This window comes from Pavona decussata, unplaced genomic scaffold, assembly GCF_977016875.1.
Source record: "Pavona decussata unplaced genomic scaffold, jaPavDecu1.1 SCAFFOLD_254, whole genome shotgun sequence".
NCBI classification, from domain to species: Eukaryota; Metazoa; Cnidaria; class Anthozoa; order Scleractinia; family Agariciidae; genus Pavona; species Pavona decussata.
In genome coordinates, this window is record NW_028145657.1 from 3730350 (window position 1) to 3748844 (window position 18495).

The 18495-nt window shown below is 38.4% G+C and overlaps 3 protein-coding genes across 4 annotated transcripts in view; 2 read left to right on the forward strand and 1 right to left on the reverse strand.

The window, feature by feature from the left end:
• Positions 1 to 8: 8 nt before the first annotated feature.
• Positions 9 to 3737, forward strand: LOC146456653 (uncharacterized). The gene is made up of 4 exons (XM_085093111.1): positions 9 to 647; positions 1293 to 1501; positions 2387 to 2511; positions 3136 to 3737. The coding sequence occupies exons 1-4, from the start codon at positions 35 to 37 to the stop codon at positions 3359 to 3361; spliced, it is 1173 nt and encodes a 390-aa protein (XP_084949237.1). The 5' UTR covers positions 9 to 34; the 3' UTR covers positions 3362 to 3737.
• LOC146456654 (uncharacterized) lies at positions 3449 to 13184 on the forward strand. The gene is made up of 8 exons (XM_085092794.1): positions 3449 to 3495; positions 3913 to 3931; positions 5135 to 5189; positions 5679 to 5852; positions 6105 to 6239; positions 9514 to 9645; positions 10168 to 12232; positions 12885 to 13184. The coding sequence occupies exons 1-8, from the start codon at positions 3449 to 3451 to the stop codon at positions 12889 to 12891; spliced, it is 2634 nt and encodes an 877-aa protein (XP_084948920.1). The 3' UTR covers positions 12892 to 13184.
• A 180-nt stretch (positions 13185 to 13364) lies between these two features.
• LOC146456655 (TBC1 domain family member 9-like) overlaps positions 13365 to 18495 on the reverse strand; it is a 34647-nt gene continuing 29516 nt past the window's right edge. For both annotated transcript variants that reach the window (XM_085093108.1, XM_085093107.1), the window contains exons 25-26: positions 16282 to 16674; positions 13365 to 15686 (exon numbers count right to left, since the gene is read on the reverse strand). In XM_085093108.1, the coding sequence (XP_084949234.1) occupies positions 14736 to 15686; positions 16282 to 16674 (1344 nt within the window). In that variant the 3' untranslated portion in view covers positions 13365 to 14735. The remainder of the gene's footprint in view (positions 15687 to 16281; positions 16675 to 18495) is intronic.

The following is an 18495-nucleotide window of genomic DNA, read 5'->3' on the forward strand; positions in this document are numbered from 1 at the left end:
GACGAGCCCGCGATAATTCATTAATTTTGACAACATGGCCGACGATCCAGGACGTCTTGAGGCAGAAATAGACTTGGACGTTACCTTCAACGAGTTTGAAGAAGAACTCGGCATTTTTAGTGAGAAGAGCGGAGAACATAACGCAGAAAAATTAATAGCAGATGGCAGTGGACAAGATACAAAGCCTATTCCGTGCAGAGCTTCAAATGGGAATGAATTTCATGTTGAATCGGGGGTCACAAATGAGACTACAGATGGGGCGGGAAACTCGACGAGGGTAGAGGAAGGAGAAATATCAAGCTCAAGTGAGGATGAAGGTGTCGAAAAAATGGACTGCGATGAGGAATGTGGCAAAGAACTGAAGTCATTGTCGCAAAATTTGACAAAATCAGCTGAAGAGTCAGAGAAATCAGAAAATGTCACTTTTTTGTCACCGAATTTTGTTTTCAAAGAAAGTGACAAAAAAGACAGTTTGGAGGAGGAACTAGCGAGTTGTACACCCAAAATGGATTTTGACGCAGAGAGTGCGATGCTTTCTATGGAGTCTGATAATTCCATGGATGATCAATCGTGGAAGAGACACAAACGAGCAAGATTAGAGCAAGTCAGTCATGGAACAGATGAGGGAAACAGCAAGGACAGGAAAGGTAAGGGGCAAAAACGGCAGCTCTAGGTAACAGGTTTTCATGCGGCTGAGGTAGTGCCGATAAAAACTTTTGGAGTTGAGTGGTCCGTCTAGCCAGTGCTGTGGTTTCCAGCCTTGATTGGAGGGTTTTAACACTTTAACACCTAACATCAAGATAAGTTCTACCTTCCTTTTGCTTTTTCATTTGCCTGCTATCCAGAACCTAAATTAGCCAGGGAGCTAACAAGATAACCAAATGGTTCATTTAGCTTCCTTGCTTGCACATTATTTTAACTAATAATTAATTTAATTCTATATATCACCACTACAAGATTGTAAGAATCAACCATATACATTGAAAAAAAGCACAAATAAAAGATTGTTATTCAAGAACAAATTCTCCTATCTAATCCCCATACATTTCTTATAAAAGTACTGGGGTGAAGTTATTAAAATATCAAGAAAATTCACCTTGGGTGATCATGTCCTTAATTCCCATCAATCAATCAATGGCCTCAGGGGTTGAATAATCATTGATATTACAAGGAGAAATTTGATGCTGATCACTATTAGGGCTTAATAAAGGGTTAACCTATAATGGTGTGAAAGAACATCCAATGCTAGAGTGTAAAGTTTATAGTTCTTTTAAATTTTATTAATGTTGCAGATGAACAAAGAAAGAAAACAAGAGGTGGCAGAAAGAAGCGCAAAAGGCCATTTCGTAGTCATCGTGTACATGAGTCACAGCACAGAAGTAGCACATACAAGTACAGCGAAAGAGAATCTGGAAATGAGAAGTTGTTCAAGCCTCTTATGGTCACTTCAGAGGATTCTGAACGCACTGTTGCCAGAGAAATAGCAAGCAAATTAAATGAGGTAAGGAAATTCTTGCCAACCAATGTTCTAATCATGTGACTATACCTGTCCAGTTATTTCCTAAGTAATGGCAGGGGGGAGGGGACGAATGGGTGGAGAAAGCAAAATTTACAGTTCTTAAGACCTGTACTTTTTCTAAGCTCTATTTCACTGGACCCTGATAACCTATAGCTTCATTGTTTTTATGTCTTGGCCAATTGTTTTGTTCTTCATTCTTTTGTTCTCTCAATCAATAATGTGAGATGTTGTGAACCGTGCAGGTCACCTCAAAATTTATGAATCGTTGTATAAGAAAAATCACCTCATTTTATATCCCGCTAGACCTTTTTCACCTGCACCCATAAGAGCTATAGGTGAGGAGACAGCTGGCACCTGAATTGAAACTTAAGGTTGAAAATTGAATACATAACTATGTTTCTTACAAATGTACATCATGTTGTCCAGTTTGGAAGCAACTATAGAGGTGATTTGGAGCAATTGAGATTTCAAGACCAGGGGCCCGTTTCTCAAAAGTCCCGGTAACTTATCAGGCCCGATAAGTGTCTTTGGTGATAATGTTTCTTAACAGAAGTCAATTTTTGTTAGCTTTGAATACTACATTGTAAATCTTATAATTCTATGAAAACATTGGCCAAGTACCAAGTCTGTAATCACTGTGTAATCGGCGAAAAAAAAAAACATTTAAAATATACTTTTCGGGCTCAGTAAGGTACCTGGACTTTCGAGAAACGAGCCCCTGCTCTCTTTTCACACCAAGACCTTCAACTGAAGTGCATATTCCAGAGAATTTACAATGACTTTTAGGCCTTGAAATCAAAATTGCCAATGAATCAAAACTGATCAGTTTACCAATATTTGTGTCAAATTGTTTCTTCCTGTATGTAGTCAAAGACGATGCTTATTGAACGTGTTGTAACATGTATTGGATGTGAAAAGGCAATTAAACTCTTCAAGGACACACAGGAGGTGGAGAGACACGGAGGCATGCGAACCAAGGATGGAGATAGGAGGTACTGTGCATTGTTTTACGCATTAATGATTGGTCTATACTGATCATATGATGATGACCATAGAAACGATTAGGATGATGATGATGATAATGATGATGATGATTGTTTTACGCATTAATGATTGGTCTATACTGATCATATGATGATGACCATAGAAACGATTAGGATGATGATGATGATAATGATGATGATGATGATGATGTTGACAATGGTGATGATGGTGATGACGATGATGATGCTGATGACGACAATGATGATGATGATTATTATGATGGTGATGGTGATGACGATGATGATGCTGATGACAACGATAATGATGACGATGATCATGATGGTGGTGGTAACAGTAATGGTTACTGTGACAGGAATGGCAACAGTAGTGGAAATGGTTATGATTATGGTGGTGGTGATTAAGCTGCTGCTGCTGATGATCATTGATGATGATGATGATATTTCTTCAGGCAGCTCATCTTACTGAAGGTGTTTCTGGACTCCAGATCCTTGGTTAATTATTGACTGATAAGTAATTTATTGATCTGTAATCACTTACCCAACTACTTTTAAAATAGTTGATTTTATTAATTATTCATCACTAATTAACATCCATCTCTTTTGTTTCCACAGACGTACGAGTGGCGGAGTGTTTTTTGTGCTTCTAAAACACAGATATGTTACCAAAGAACAAAGCAAGTGGATTTTTGCCCTTGAAAACGAACTCTTGAAGAAGAAAGCGAAAGAAGAACAACAAAGGATTAAAGAACTTCACAAGAGAAATGTGGCAGATTTGAGATTGAAATTAAAAGACAGGGACATGAAAGTAGAGAACAAGACATTGCAAGAATCGAAATAACTCATCTTTCATTTTACGATTGTTAAATTGTAGACGCACTGGCTTTTGTTCAAATAAACACTGTGACATTTCATGCAGGGAATTACAATGTATAACCTTCTGGTACAACATGACAAACAGTACCTCTTGAGAAAGTATGACTCAAGTAAAAGAAATATATTGATCAACCCTACAAAGTATAGTTAAAAAGTTGTTGTGATAAAAAATTCTCTCTACCAAAAGAGTTTGAATTTGATATTGGATCTAGTATAGTTGCAATCTAAACGTATATTCCGTGCTTTTTGTGTAAAAAAAAAAAACTCACATTGCCTTGTCGATCTCTATAGAGTAAAGAACGATAGAAGGCGTTTAAAGTGAATAAATGAATGAAGCACTAGCTGTTGGATTATTATTTTTAGTTAGTAATACCATTCATTAGATAAAGCACGTTTTCATTTGTTAGTTTCTTTCTTTTTTTTTTTAATTATTTTGTTCAACAATAGAATGCTTACAATACATTTCTAACAAAATAAATCGGTTAGTGCATTACACATATTACAACGCTACGCAAGTACAATTCAAATTCGTAAAGTATTTACTCATTTTTTTTTGTAGTTACATAATTTCAGATATGTGTTGCGCACGTGGTCTTCTTTGCAACAGATAAGACATTTTTTACTAACAGCTTTTAAAATTGTAATGTGCGAGGAAAAGGGGAAAGCCTTCTATTCTAGGACATTGGCCGCGCGTCCTACAGGTCCAAATGTAGAATCTCGCGACTAAAAATAGGAAATAATGATATTTGTCTTACAAAAGCTTCATTTGTTAGTTTCTACCTAAGAGCAGAGGTTTCTTGATGCAGAGTAGCCTGTTCCAAGAGTTCAGAAAGTGGAGTCCCTTTTGTCCCTCTTAACCATTTTCTTGTTGCTTCCCCCCCGGGATTATCAATTTGTTTTATTGGTTTTTTTTGCTTCCGGTTGACATCGTCTTCATGGAAGAGCCAAGAACGGTTTTTGTATTTGTGAAAGAAATGTGGTGTTTTGCTTACAGCCTGGCGAATAAATGATAGAGGTATTTTTTCATAAAACTGATACAGGAATACTCGGAAAAAGGAAATCCAAGTTCTACCAACACGAGTCGTAGAACTTACAACCTTCCGATTACTAGTTAGGATACACTAACCCTAACTGCTAAGACATACCTAAAAATTTATTATAAAAAACTGGCGTGCAAAGGTATTGCAACAACACCACAGAAAATTACCAGGTCACTATTTCTTGGCATGGAATTTTAAAGAGTACTGTATTTAATAACCTGACTGACCAATCAGCAAGACTCATGTTAGCTGCCTTGAATTTAAACCTCAGAAAAAACTCGCAAAAAAATTAAATACATCAGCGCAGCCATGAACCCCACAAAGACCAGACTTGTATGGGGGAGGAGGGGATGGCATCATCGTCAAACCCAGCGCATAGTGCAGATTCGATACTCTAATCTGTGAAACCTGAATTGTTAACCAGTGATTAGACTGCGCTATGTCATTCAAGTAAGTATTTTCGCCATTCTTAGCCTAAATTATTTTGGGAGCATTTTGCTTCTGTTGCCAAGCACTATTGCTAACAAAGGGATGGCGCCTCTCTGTAGCCAATCAGGAATGAGCTCGCGGAATTAATTCCCTTTGTGACGTATTTAGATACAGTAGTTGATCAAGTGAAACTTGATCAAATCGCACGATAACATGACACAATGAAAACGTTTATTTTTGTGCTCTGTTTTGTCTCTTTTGTACCGCAGTTATGCGAGGTAAACTCTTTGGTTGGATTCAGAATTTTCTACAACTGTTCAAAAGGTAACTTTTACAGTTCTTTTGAAAACACTTTTATTTAGCAAACATGCGCGTTACTTCTTCGTAGATCGCAAGACAATATAGAATAAGAAATAGAATTTCAAAATGTCCACTCAAATAAGTTCATCGTTATTGACAGTTAGCGGTTGCATTTAACAGAAGAGAGAAAAGGAAAACGAACAAATAAACAATTAAACATAATTCGTGTAGTTAGGAATCTTCAAAGTGACTTTTGCTTGTGAAAAACGGTTTTGGAAGTGTACGCGTGCAAAGCAGTTTGCGCGCGCAAAACAAAACGTAATGTTTTCAACCAACAATAGTTGAAGGAAATTTTCCCGTTAAACTTTTATCTTTAATAGTTGAAGGTGTTCATGTTTGTAACTATGTAAGACCTTTTCTACTCCAACACTCCTTTTTTAACTTTCTTCGCATGATTTTCGTATTGCATCGTCACAGAAAATAAAAATCTCCGGCTTTCTTCCTCTTTTATAGGTTTATTCCATTTTAATAGAAAGGCCCAAACAGTTGACATCATCACCGCACTCGTAAGTGTCACATTGTGTGCATTGCAAACGATTATTGCTTTTATCAACTGGAGAAGCAAAGCTCTTCGTCTTTACAGAGGAAGATATGGAGCTTTCAACTACACCACCAGGCGGAGAAGGGGTGAGTGCAATTTCGTTTAAAGCAGTTTTGGTTGTAAATTTAATTTCAACTTTCTGGCTCGACCAGTTAGTACTTTGTCCGATAACTGATGGTGCACTACTATGCTCTAGTTTGCTTGCAGCTAAATTCGCTTGCCGCTGAGATCTTAACCTGGAATTTTGTTTTAAAAATTTCGCAATGGATTTATGATACGAAGTAATTTCCACGGAGGAAAAAGACAAGAAATTAATTTTTTTGTTCTGCCTTTTATAGTAGAATCAAACATCGAGCGCATAATGTTTAAGAGCGGAGATGATTTCATACCAGTCACAGCAGCTAGAGGGACGTTAGTCGGGCTGAACGGCTACACGCTAGAAATGTTGATTTGGTTTATTCTACACGAACAGCGTAAGTTTGTAAAAAAATATATGTCCCATTTATGCATGTTCGTTTTGTGTGCGGTATAGTTATGATCGAGGTGTTTGTCGCGTTTTATTTCAAAATAATAAAATGGACTCTAAGACGCACGCTTTGATTGGTCTATAGAGGAATCTGTATGAGGTATAGATGCACGAATGACTTCAAGAGCCGCAGAAAGTTCTTGTAGTCCTCCCTCGTAGAAATTTCCATAAATGGAGATGTAAAATTATTAGACAATTACAAGCCTTGTTAGTCTTGCTTTCGCCAATAGGCGTGCTCTCTGCTTGGTTCTTCGTGTTGTTCTGATAACGCACAGAGGACGTCAAAATGTGGAAGAGGATCAGTAATGATATTCGCCTGGGGCTTGTGGCCTACTTCTTTTCTGTCACGACTTTTTGACGTCATCTGTGGTTACGAGAGTAGCCAGAGTGCGCATGCACGACCAAATAGAATATACGTACGGTATTTGTTAAGGACGGTGCCTACTAACAAAGAAGTATTTTTGCGCGGTTATGACTATGCGGGGAAAGCAGATCTTAGTATGGGCTACTGGAATCCAGAAAGAAAATTGGGGGTAGCGGGGCATTTTTTAGAGATAATTAAGCAACAATTATTCTAAAAAAACAGTAAAATACAAAGCAATGTATGTTTTTTTTTTTTAATTAAAGCTTTATTATCTCTGAAAAATGCATGGTTAGTTTTGGATACCAAGAGCACTTGCTAAGTTCTGCTTTCTCCGCATGCAGTTTTAAATATCATATCATAAATCATATCATATCATAAATCTCACCGTGACTACAACAAATTAATTAAATTAAAAACATCTGTACTTCTTAACACTAAAATTGATAATCTTATAAATAATAAAGAAAGCCACGAGTTTTGGCATTACCTAAGATCGATAAATGAAGACAATTCTCGTGACAAAAATGAAGAAGAAGTACCTATTGATAATTTATTCACACATTTTACGAATTTACATTCGAAACCAAATGCAAACCGCTCCTTAACAAATGAGATATCCGCATTAGAAGACTTTAAACAAGATCATAATCACTTAGATGATGAAATCTCCTTAAAGGAAATTGAAAATGCAACAAAATTGTTAAAATCAAAAAAGGCTCCTGGTTCCGATAGAATTCGCAATGAAATGCTAAAAACAGGAATATGGTACTTAAAAAACTCAATATGTAAACTCTTTAATCTCATATTAAAATGCGGGTTCTTCCCTTCATCTTGGTGTGAAGGTATCATCACTCCTATCTACAAGTATGGAAACAAATCAGACCCCTCAAATTACAGAGGAATTTGCATTAACAGCTGTCTTGGAAAGCTATTCACCTCGGTTTTGAACATCAGACTACAACATTACCTCAATGAAGAGAACATTTTACATCGAGCTCAAATTGGATTTCTGCCAAATCACCGGACATCTGATCACATCTTTACCCTTCGAACATTGATTGACAAACATGTAACGCATTCTACTAAAGGTAAACTATTCACTTGTTTTATAGATTTTAAGAAAGCCTTTGACTCAATTTGGCACGACGGCCTATTTTATAAATTATTACAAAATAAGATTGTAGGCAAAATTTATGACTTAATTAAAAACCTTTACTCAAAATCTAAATGTTCCATTAAATTTGGCTATCAAAGAACAGAATATTTTGAATACGCAAATGGTGTTAGACAAGGCTGCATTCTCTCACCAATGCTTTTTAACCTCTATCTAAACGAGATTCCTACCCTACTTGATACTATGAAAACAGATCCAGTTCTACTACCGGACGGTTCAAAACTTAATTGCCTCCTCTACGCCGACGACTTAATTTTGATCTCTCACACGGCTGAAGGATTACAAACAGCACTAAATACATTATCCCAGTTCTGTAACGACTGGTTGCTAAATATAAATCTCAAGAAAACGAAAGTTGTTATTTTTCAAAAGAAACTCAGAAAATCTACTTTAAATGACCACTATTTTCATATAAACAGAGAAAAGATAGAAACTGTCAGCAACTACACTTATCTTGGAGTCAATTTCACGTCGAATGGAAACTTCCGAGATAATAAAATAAATTTAAAAGAAAAAACTAGGAGATCTATATTTGCAACACGCCGTTTCCTCAACCTCTCAAAATTACCAATTGATGTTGTGAACAAAATATTTGATTCTTTATTCCTCCCTATCCTCATGTATGGTTCAGAAGTTTGGGGAGTCTATGACAAAAACGACTATAACACATGGGAAAAAGATATAATCGAACGAACACATGTTTATTTCTGTAAACTTTTTTACGAGTCAATAAACAATGCCCAAATGTAGCATGTAGAAATGAACTTGGAAGATTATCATTAAAAGCAAAAATTGACATAAATATTGTTAAATTTTGGTTACACCTGGAAAGTCTACCAGAAGATAACATTGCCAAACAATGCCTTTACCTATCTAAAGAAATGACCGACAAAAACCAACTGAGCATTATGCAAAGAGTCAACTCTCTGTGTAATCTTCCCAATTTAAACATTTCAAATTTAAACATTCACAACTTCACTGAACGTATTCGACTAAGTGTTAATAAAACTTCAACTAATCATCAACTTAATTTACTAAACCTAAATAAAAAACTTAAATTCTACTCTATCTTTAAACAAGATTGCCACAAAACTGACTCCTTGGATTCGATAAAAAATGTACGTCACAAAAAACAAATCAATACATTTCGTCTTGGAAATCACAATCTGCGAATTGAAACTGGCCGGCACAACAAGACACCTGAAAATTTGAGAACCTGCTATCTCTGTAATTCCAATCAAATTGAAGACGAATCGCATTTTCTATTCTCTTGCGAACATTATCATGATACACGTAAGAAATATTTTGATGAAATAAATGACAAATATCGAAATTTTAATGATCTTGACAATATCTCAAAAATCATGTTTCTTTTTAATAACGTTGATCCTTTTGTTTGTAGAACCATTGCTGCTTATATTTATGATTCAATGCTGAATCGACAATCAATGCTAGCTTAATTATTAGACATAATTATTTAATGTAATCCAGACTTATTACATAAGTAATACCATGTATATATATGGGAATACTGAATAAATTGTTGTTGTTGTTGTTGTTGTTGTTGTTGTATTAGAAGGCGCCACCCATAGGAAACCCCAGTATCTAGAGATGCGCAGAACGTATGGGCAGTAACAAAAGTAGGCACTGTCCTTAATTGTTTTTTTTTTTTCTCGGTTTCAGTGCGTGTGAACCTACGTGTGCTCAGATTGTTTCCCATCAACCGTCGCGGCCCTGTATACACAGTTGAACAGATTTTAGAAGGAAATACCAAAGAGTTTAGAACATTGCAGCGATTCATCGTTAAGGATTATGGTAAGGATATATAATAACCCGCAAACGGCTTCAACGTCAGAAAACTGTAAAAGCATGCATAAAGAGCAAAACCCATTTTTGTCAGTTCATTGTTTTAAACATTTTGGCTCCAAAGGAGAACATTGACTTCACCTAATTAGTGTGATATCATACTTTGTTGAGGAGTTTGTGATAATAGATTCGATTCAATGACCGGCAGAGACGTTTTTAGCCGGAAAGAGCGATGATCGCACAAAGGAAATTATTTATCGCCACAAGCCTGACATCAACAGAGGAACATTTCATCTCAAGCCTGCAAACGAGTTCCCTTTAGTGCATAAAGCTTCATCCTCGGAGATCCAGGGGCAGATACCCGAGACAGGAGGAACTTAAAACTTACCTGCTTGTATAAACGTCAATTGATATGTCGTTGCAAGTTTTGAGGATAACTACCTTTCGGTTTCTCATAAGCAGTTCACTATATTGACGTTTAACATGAATGACATTACAGCACTCCTGATCGATAAACCTTTTTTTTTTCAGGTTTTGGACGATATGGTAAACAGCACCCTCCGATCAAAGGTGGCCAAAGAATGCACCTGCAAATGTTGTCTGGCCACAGTAAAAGGAAACAGCACAAGGACGTGGAAACAGCGATGGTTTCTACTTCTGGTACTGAAGTGAATCGAACTGAGAGATGTGAAGAGATGATCAATGATCCCTGCGTTGCAGTCAAACCAGAAAGAGCCGCAGGAGGCGAGGGAAGCCGGGACGAAACAGCTACAGAATTATATGCAAATAGCGCGGACAACTGCGAAAGTGGATATGGGCCTGCAAATGCCATGCGCAAAGCTCTTACAATTGTTTTCTCGAAAGTCAAGAGAGATCAGGTGGGTGAATCTTATGGAGCTGAGGTTGAAGGTTGTGAGGAAAATAAATCCACGATTAAAAGCAGTTTGAAAACGCTTGAATGCGACAGTGATGCAACGGAAGGAATGTCCAAGATTAACAACAGTTTGGAAACACTTGAATGCGACAGTGATGCAAAGGAAGAAATGTCCAAGATTAACAACAGTTTGGAAACACTTGAATGCGACAGTGATGCAAAGGAAGAAATGTCCAAGATTAACAACAGTTTGGAAACACTTGAATGCGACAGTGATGCAAGGAAAGGAATGTCCAAGATTGACATCAGTTTGGAAACACTTGAATGCGACAGTGATGCAAGGAAAGGAATGTCCAAGATTGACATCAGTTTGGAAACACTTGAATGCGACAGTGATGCAAGGAAAGGAATGTCCAAGATTAACAACAGTTTGGAAACACTTGAATGCGACAGTGATGCAAGGAAAGGAATGTCCAAGATTAACAACAGTTTGGAAACACTTGAATGCGACAGTGATGCAAGGAAAGGAATGTCCAAGATTAACAACAGTTTGGAAACACTTGAATGCGACAGTGATGCAAGGAAAGGAATGTCCAAGATTAACAACAGTTTGGAAACACTTGAATGCGACAGTGATGCAAGGAAAGGAATGTCCAAGATTAACAACAGTTTGGAAACACTTGAATACGGCAGTAATGCAAGGAAAGGAATGTCCAAGATTAACAACAGTTTGGAAACACTTGAATGCGACAGTGATGCAAGGAAAGGAATGTCCAAGATTAACAACAGTTTGGAAACACTTGAATGCGACAGTGATGCAAGGAAAGGAATGTCCAAGATTAACAACAGTTTGGAAACACTTGAATACGGCAGTAATGCAAGGAAAGGAATGTCCAAGATTAACAACAGTTTGGAAACACTTGAATGCGACAGTGATGCAAGGGAAGGAATGTCCAAGATTAACAACAGTTTGGAAACACTTGAATGCGACAGTAATGCAAGGAAAGGAATGTCCAAAGTTAACAACAGTTTGGAAACACTTGAAAGCGACAGTGATACAAGGGAAGAAATGATATCGGAATCTGACGATTCTTTAGAAGACGAAAGTGAAGGAGAGAAAAATCTCTCTACAAAGAAACGCATCCATCGTATGACAGAAATGATTTCTTCAATGTTCAATCCACCTTGCGTTGGGAAGGAAAGATTTGACGGTCACGAAAGCTTTCTTGATCTTAAAATGGAGAGGCTTACTGAGCAGAACACAAGGTCATCCTGCCTCTTTGACGAGGACGCCATGCAAAAGAAATATGAAGACGAAAGCGTTCTGTATTCGACCGATATGAGTGGGGATATAAAGATGACTATTAAAGCTTATTACGGGATGGCAGGAGGCTTCATAGACCCGCTCGAACAAGTGAAACACGAAGAAAAGAAAGCGTATGACATCACTTCTCAGGAATGGAAATCATTGGTCAGCATTTTTAGCAAAGATATCAGCGTTAAGGAATCGGTTGAAACTGGCAAGGAATACAGATATTGCGAAGTCTGGAGTACTCAGGAGTTGACTGATTCACAATGTTCACTGGTAGAGCTTCAAGAAGAAACTGTCTTTGCGGAAATGGAAAAGAAAGCTAATTGTTGTCGTGGATGGGACTGTTCTAAGATTGTGATTGGAGGCGGGGCGGTGGTTTTGGGTTTATTTGCTGTGTACGCATGCGTCAGGTCAGTAGTTAGAATAAATGAAGGAATTTTAACGAAGATGTGAAAAAATGCTTGGAAAAAACGTGACATGGTTGTGGTTCCCATGAAATTCGCAAGCTAATCCTCAATTTCAGCACGTAGGTCTTGATTTTTGCCGGTCTCAATTTAAACACGCAATGTTACCTTACAATGGGCCATTTCCGAGTTGCTCTGAACCTCATTATGAAAGCGAGGCTAAGTGCAAAACGTTTCATATGAAAATTAGTTTTGTTTCCATATAAATGAAAACTTATTTTCATAATAAAAACTTTGCACTTAGCCTCGCTTTTACAATGAGGTTCAAAGCCATGCATTGCGGTTCGTAAGTGAGAAATGAGACAAACAAAAAAAAAAAAAGAACCATACCGGTAATTGAATATGAATATAGATATGAGCGTTTATCAACCCACTCAACTGAAATATGTAATCAAGACTATGACTGAACCCGCAAATTGTTGTGCAAGCTTATTACTTTTCGTTACTGCAACTTGCTTTAACTGTCAAAGCACCTATAAAGTCTAAACTGTTGATTAGTTAACGTGTATTTCCTTTTTTTGATCACGGTATTTAATTACACTGTGACAGGTTATACTATAGCTTCTAACTTTTACAAAACTTTTGTTTTGTTTTTCAGACGTTGAACGCCTATCTGGTCTTTGTCCGATTTGAATTCACTTACAATGTAATTTTCAGACATTTTCAGAAGTCAAAAGAATTTTTTTGTTATGAAAACCGTATTTGAATGTTTCCTTGACAAAAACTTTTACGACGAAAGTTATTTACGCTTTCGTGAGGAAACACCAAATATTAATTTTCAACTGTTTCAATAAAAAAAAACATCAATTAAGAAATTCCCTTCTTTCTCAAATTTAAACTATGTTTGCGTGTTTTTGTAATAATCAACTGTATAATAAAGAAAAGTAGGTGTTAGTCACACCGTTTGTTTGATTTACGTCTGTATAAAATCGCCAGGTGTGTCGCCGGCTTAAGGCGGACTGATAGCTCTGGTCCTGAGGGTATCCGCCGAAGAGAGATTTCCACGTAATTCTCATATTAGTCGCGTGCAAAGCAAATACCAGATTACGAGCCTTGAAAACCAAAAACAATAAATGCATATCATTTCAAATTGTCGATAAATAATTTATTTTTCACCAACAAAACCCTTCTTCACGTAAGTAATAAGAACAAAGTAAAACCAAGTATTGACAACTACATAAACCTTGTCTGAGATCCAATAGCCCTTTCTGATTTAGAAAGCTTTGCCAAAACTCGAGCCACCCTTTGCCATAAATTAGCTGGAAGCAACTGACTTATTCTACCCACACCTTCCCAAATGCTTGTCCATAAAATTTTAAACTACCAATTCAATTCCCCTTGTTAGAACGGTTTTCGATTGAGTATCGGAAGTTATTGGAAGTTATTCAAGTTTGCTTTGGTTTTGTTTAACTACGCACAGTGATTGGTTAAAAACTCGCGCCACTATCTCGACCAATGAGAAACAAAACCAAACCAAATCGTGACTTGCTCGCAGGCGTTTTTCCCGCGCTTGGCGCCGGTTACATGTATTTGCTTCCAGTTCTGATTGGTTCGTTGCGCTGCTTACGTCTGGTGTGATTGGCTAGAATAATTACTCAGGTTTTGGTTTTAAGACACTCAAAGGAAAACCACTCTAATTTACCTTATTATTAAATAGGAAGTCAACACTCTATGAAATTTGCGTAAATTTTTGAGTTAGGAATTTAGAAAATTCTAATTCTTCTTTCAGATGTATATCCTTTGTGGTAAACTTATTTCTCCTTTCCATTATTACTGATTATTAAGCTCGCGTTAATTTTAAATGTCTTAATAAACACAAGGGTTCAGTTCCTATAATAGGTAAATCTCACCACCATTTTGCTTGTGTTTGCAATGTTATTTTAACGAGAAAATAGAACTAATTTCTGCCAAGAACGAAAAGGGAAGGGCGATCTTCTAACGCTGTCTTAAAACCTAACCTAAACAAGGTCAAGTAGCCATAACTGGCCAATTGGAGTAAACATGAACAGCGGAATGAACCAATTACAATCAACCGGTGAAAGCGCGGGAAAACAGGTAACCGCTGACGAAAACATGCAACCAGTACCAAGCGTGGGAAAACATCAAACTGGCGTCAAGCGCGGGAAAACAGGTTTGTAAACAGAGTTACGATTAGATTTCGTTTCCTACTTTTCTTGCTAATCGCTTAAAAAAAAAAAACAGTAAGCTTTTTACGATAAATTGATGGTGCACTCATTTTTCGGACACAGCAATTATAAGCACTATAATAATAAAATTGGTGTTAACTGTTATGGAGGCCCTGCCTTCTTGCTTCGTTATGCATGTACCTAAATATTTGTTATTTTGATCCTTCTTTTTACTTTTCGTATTTGTGTTTTTGTTTGCAGAGTTCAGCACCGATAGAAAAGAGTTCTTACTCTTAAACTCTTCATAATGTTTGTAAGAATGTCTACTCTGTGGAATGCAAACTCGTTTTGGACGCATTTCGAAAGCTTCCTACGCCCTCTGTGTTCATTTTCTTAAGACGTTGAATAACGTCAACTGTTCCCTCAAAGTAATGGACAAGGTATGGTTCCGTCAACATGGAAGCCAAAAACTGTTCAAAACAAATCGACCATTCAAGATCCAAAGCGCCAGATGAAGGCCTCTCGTTTGATTGGGTGGTACCTAGTGCCCCTGACACGTGACTGTCATTTGATTGGTCCAAGCCTAATGTCCCGGATGGAGGGTCACCACGTGATTGGTCCATGTCTAATGTCCCGGATGATGGTTTGTCGTGTGACTGGTTCGTACAGTTTCCTGTGATTTGGTGTTCTTGTTTTACAACAAGTAAATGCGAATTGTAGTTGTCTGGATTGGAAGTTCTATTTTCAACAACAGGAAGGTCAGGAAGAGAAAGCGGATCGCTAACGCTCAGTTTATTATACACTTCATGTAAGGTATCCTGTGTGGTGTTCCCCTCTGAAGGAACTCGCTCAGGTGTGCTAAACCCATCGTCACTACCCACGAGTACAAAATCCTCTCCATTTGAACTCCTTACTGGACTACTGAGAGATGATTCACTGCTCCTCGCCGCATCAATCAATGCTTCTTTCACCAAAGAGGACGATCCAAGTTCCGATGTGACCGTTACTTCATTAGGCCCAGCCAAGAGATCAACCGAGTCTGACGTGGACGATTCAAATTCTGCTACATGAAGTGGGTCCAAGAATCGATCCAAAGATTCTCCCTTTGGTTGCTGAGCACCGGTTTTTTCACCGCTAGTGTCCAGCTCTCCTCCGAATTCGCCCAGTTTAAGCAGCATATTTCCCACTGAAGCAATCGACTGGTACATTTCTTGTTCATTTGGCAGCTCGCGGAAAAGCGAGTACAGCGTCTTCCATAACATGATGAAGTGTTCCTAGAAAACAAAAGGCATTCTTAAACTTCAAGTCCGGAAGTATACCTGCTAGTCCACCAAAATTGAAAGGACTAAATGCTGATGTCTGTTACACTGTAAAACTGACGCTAAAATTTGGCCAGCCGAAATATTCTTTCACAAAATAAATACGTTCTACTGACCAGGTGAAGAGCTCTCTTTCTAAGAACAAAATTTTCCCGCTAGTACTGTAAATGTGGAGTCATGCCACAAGTGCGTAAATTTTGATCATCCGGGTGAGTGTAGTCCTGAGAAAGACTGTTTGAGGCACCAATGACTGACGTTTCTAACAACCCGTTAGATTATACATTTTTCTCGCTGTGGCTTTTAAAATCATCTTTCCCTCTTTAAATTAATACAGACACACAAGGCAGTGGCTTCTTTCAGGACCCCTCTGATCAGGAGCCTGTATCTCTTATACTAAGCCTTGGAGTCAACCCTTTTCCGAGTAGATCTATTTTTAGGACGGGTCTCAGGGGACAAGCAGTTCTAAAAATATATTTACTCGAGAAAGGCTTGATTCAAGGAATTAAAACATACAGAGGCTCCTGGCCATGGGCTGCTGCTTTTTTTATACCTGACCCATGGATGGAATTTCCTGGACTCTCCTGTCATTGTCCTCAGCATTTTCACTGATCCTGCTTTCCTTTACCTTATTTGCTCTTGGTGAAACACTAATTGGCACCTCTTCCGATATACACTGACCACGTGACTGCGCTTGTTCACGTGACTGTGGCTGTTCACGTGACTGTGAAGTTAAATCCTCTGTGCTGCCACTCTCTCTGAGCTCTGCACAACTGTCGACTGATTCAGCATCACTGATATCTGCAGGTTCGTCGTAAATCGCAGGAGGTACATGCATTTGGTAGATGAACAGCATGCGATCTTGTGTGTCACCTTTGCAAATGATGCCCAGGCCTTGAGCAAATTCCCGGAAGCTTATGAGGCCGTCTCCGTCTTCATCGATTACCTAATGACCAAAACATTGAGGTGCGCAAGTGAAATTCAAATAAAAAGGACTGATCTATTTTACACTTGACCTTAGTAGCTGCATTGTTAGTGATACGGCTGCACATACTGCACGTGCAGGTCTTGAGTGGACAGGACTTCTTAAGGACGGTGCCTCCTAACGGAGGTTTTTTGAGTGTTGTCCAATACACACAAACGGATTCCAATGGAATGGATTGGCATTCCATTGGTACACCATTGGTGAATTGTATCTCATTAAGGAGACTCAGGCTATTCTCGGTACCGTTCTTGTTGAGTACAGCTGGATTCTGTTCGTCCATTGGTACCATTGGTACGATTGGTACCAATAGAATGACTTGGCATTCCATTGGTACACCATTGGTGAATTGCATCTCATTAAGGGGACTTAGGCTATTTTCGCTACGGTTTGGTTTGAGTACAGCTGGATTCCGTTCGTCCATTGGTACCAATAGAATGACTTGGCATTCCATTGGTACACCATTGGTGAATTGCATATCATTAGGGGGACTTAGGCTATTTTCGCTATGGTTCTGTTTAAGTACAGCTGGATTCCGCTCGTCCATTGGTACCAATAGAACGACTTGGCATTCCATTGGTACACCATTGGTGAATTGCATATCATTAGGGGGACTTAGGCTATTTTCGCTATGGTTCTGTTTAAGTACAGCTGGATTCCGCTTGTCCATTGGTACCAATGGTACGATTGGTACCAATAGAACTACTTGGCATTCCATTGGTACACCATTGGTGAATTGCATCTCATTAAGGGGACTTAGACTATTTTCGCTATTGTTCGGTTTGAGTACAGGGGGATTCCGTTGGTACATTGGTACCAATGGTACGATTGGTACCAATAGAATGACCTGGCATTCCACTGGTGCACCATTGGTGAATTGCATCTCATTAAGGCGACTTAGGCTATTTTCGCTGCGGTTTGGTCTGAGTACAGCTGGATTCCGTTCGTCCATTGGTACCAGTGGTACGATTGGTACCAATAGAACGACTTGGCATTCCATTGGTGCACCATTGGTGAATTGCATCTCATTAAGGGGACTTAGGCTATTTTCGGTATGGTTCTGTTTGAGTACAGCTGGATTCTGCTCGTCCATTGGTACCAATGGTACGATTGGTACCAATAGAAGGACTAGGCATTCCATTGGTACACCATTGGTGAGTTGCATCTCATTAAGGGGACTTAGACTATTTTCGCTATTGTTCGGTTTGAGTACAGGGGGATTCCGTTGGTCCATTGGTACCAATAGTACGATTGGTACCAATAGAATGACTTGGCATTCCATTGGTACACCATTGGTGAATTGCATATCATTAAGAGGACTTAGGCTATTTTCGGTATGGTTCTGTTTGAGTACAGCTGGATTCCGCTCGTCCATTGGTACCAACGGTACGACTGGTACCAATAGAGTGACTTGGCATTCCATTGGTACACCATTGGTGAATTGCATATCATTAAGAGGACTTAGGCTATTTTCGGTATGGTTCTGTTTGAGTAAAGCTGGATTCTGCTCGTCCATTGGTACCAATGATACGATTGGTACCAATAGAGTGACTTGGCATTCTATTGGTACTCCATTGGTGAATTGCATCTCATTAAGGTATGGTTCTGTTTGAGTACAGTTGGATTCCGTTCGTCCATTGGTACCAATGGTACAATTGGTACCAATAGAATGACTTGGCATTCCATTGGTACACCATTGGTGAATTGCATCTCATTAAGGTATGGTTCTGCTTGAGTACAGTTGGATTCCGTTCGTCCATTGGTACCAATGGTACGATTGGTACC

Coding starts and splice junctions, on each gene's coding strand:
- LOC146456653 (XM_085093111.1), top strand. CDS start 35: ATGGCCGACGATCCAGGACGTCTTGAGGCAGAAATAGACTTGGACGTT. Junction 648..1,292: donor AAACAGCAAGGACAGGAAAG/GTAAGGGGCAAA, acceptor TTAATGTTGCAG/ATGAACAAAGAAAGAAAACA. Junction 2,512..3,135: donor ACCAAGGATGGAGATAGGAG/GTACTGTGCATT, acceptor TTGTTTCCACAG/ACGTACGAGTGGCGGAGTGT.
- LOC146456654 (XM_085092794.1), top strand. CDS start 3,449: ATGTATAACCTTCTGGTACAACATGACAAACAGTACCTCTTGAGAAA. Junction 6,240..9,513: donor GTTTATTCTACACGAACAGC/GTAAGTTTGTAA, acceptor TCTCGGTTTCAG/TGCGTGTGAACCTACGTGTG. Junction 9,646..10,167: donor ATTCATCGTTAAGGATTATG/GTAAGGATATAT, acceptor TTTTTTTTTCAG/GTTTTGGACGATATGGTAAA.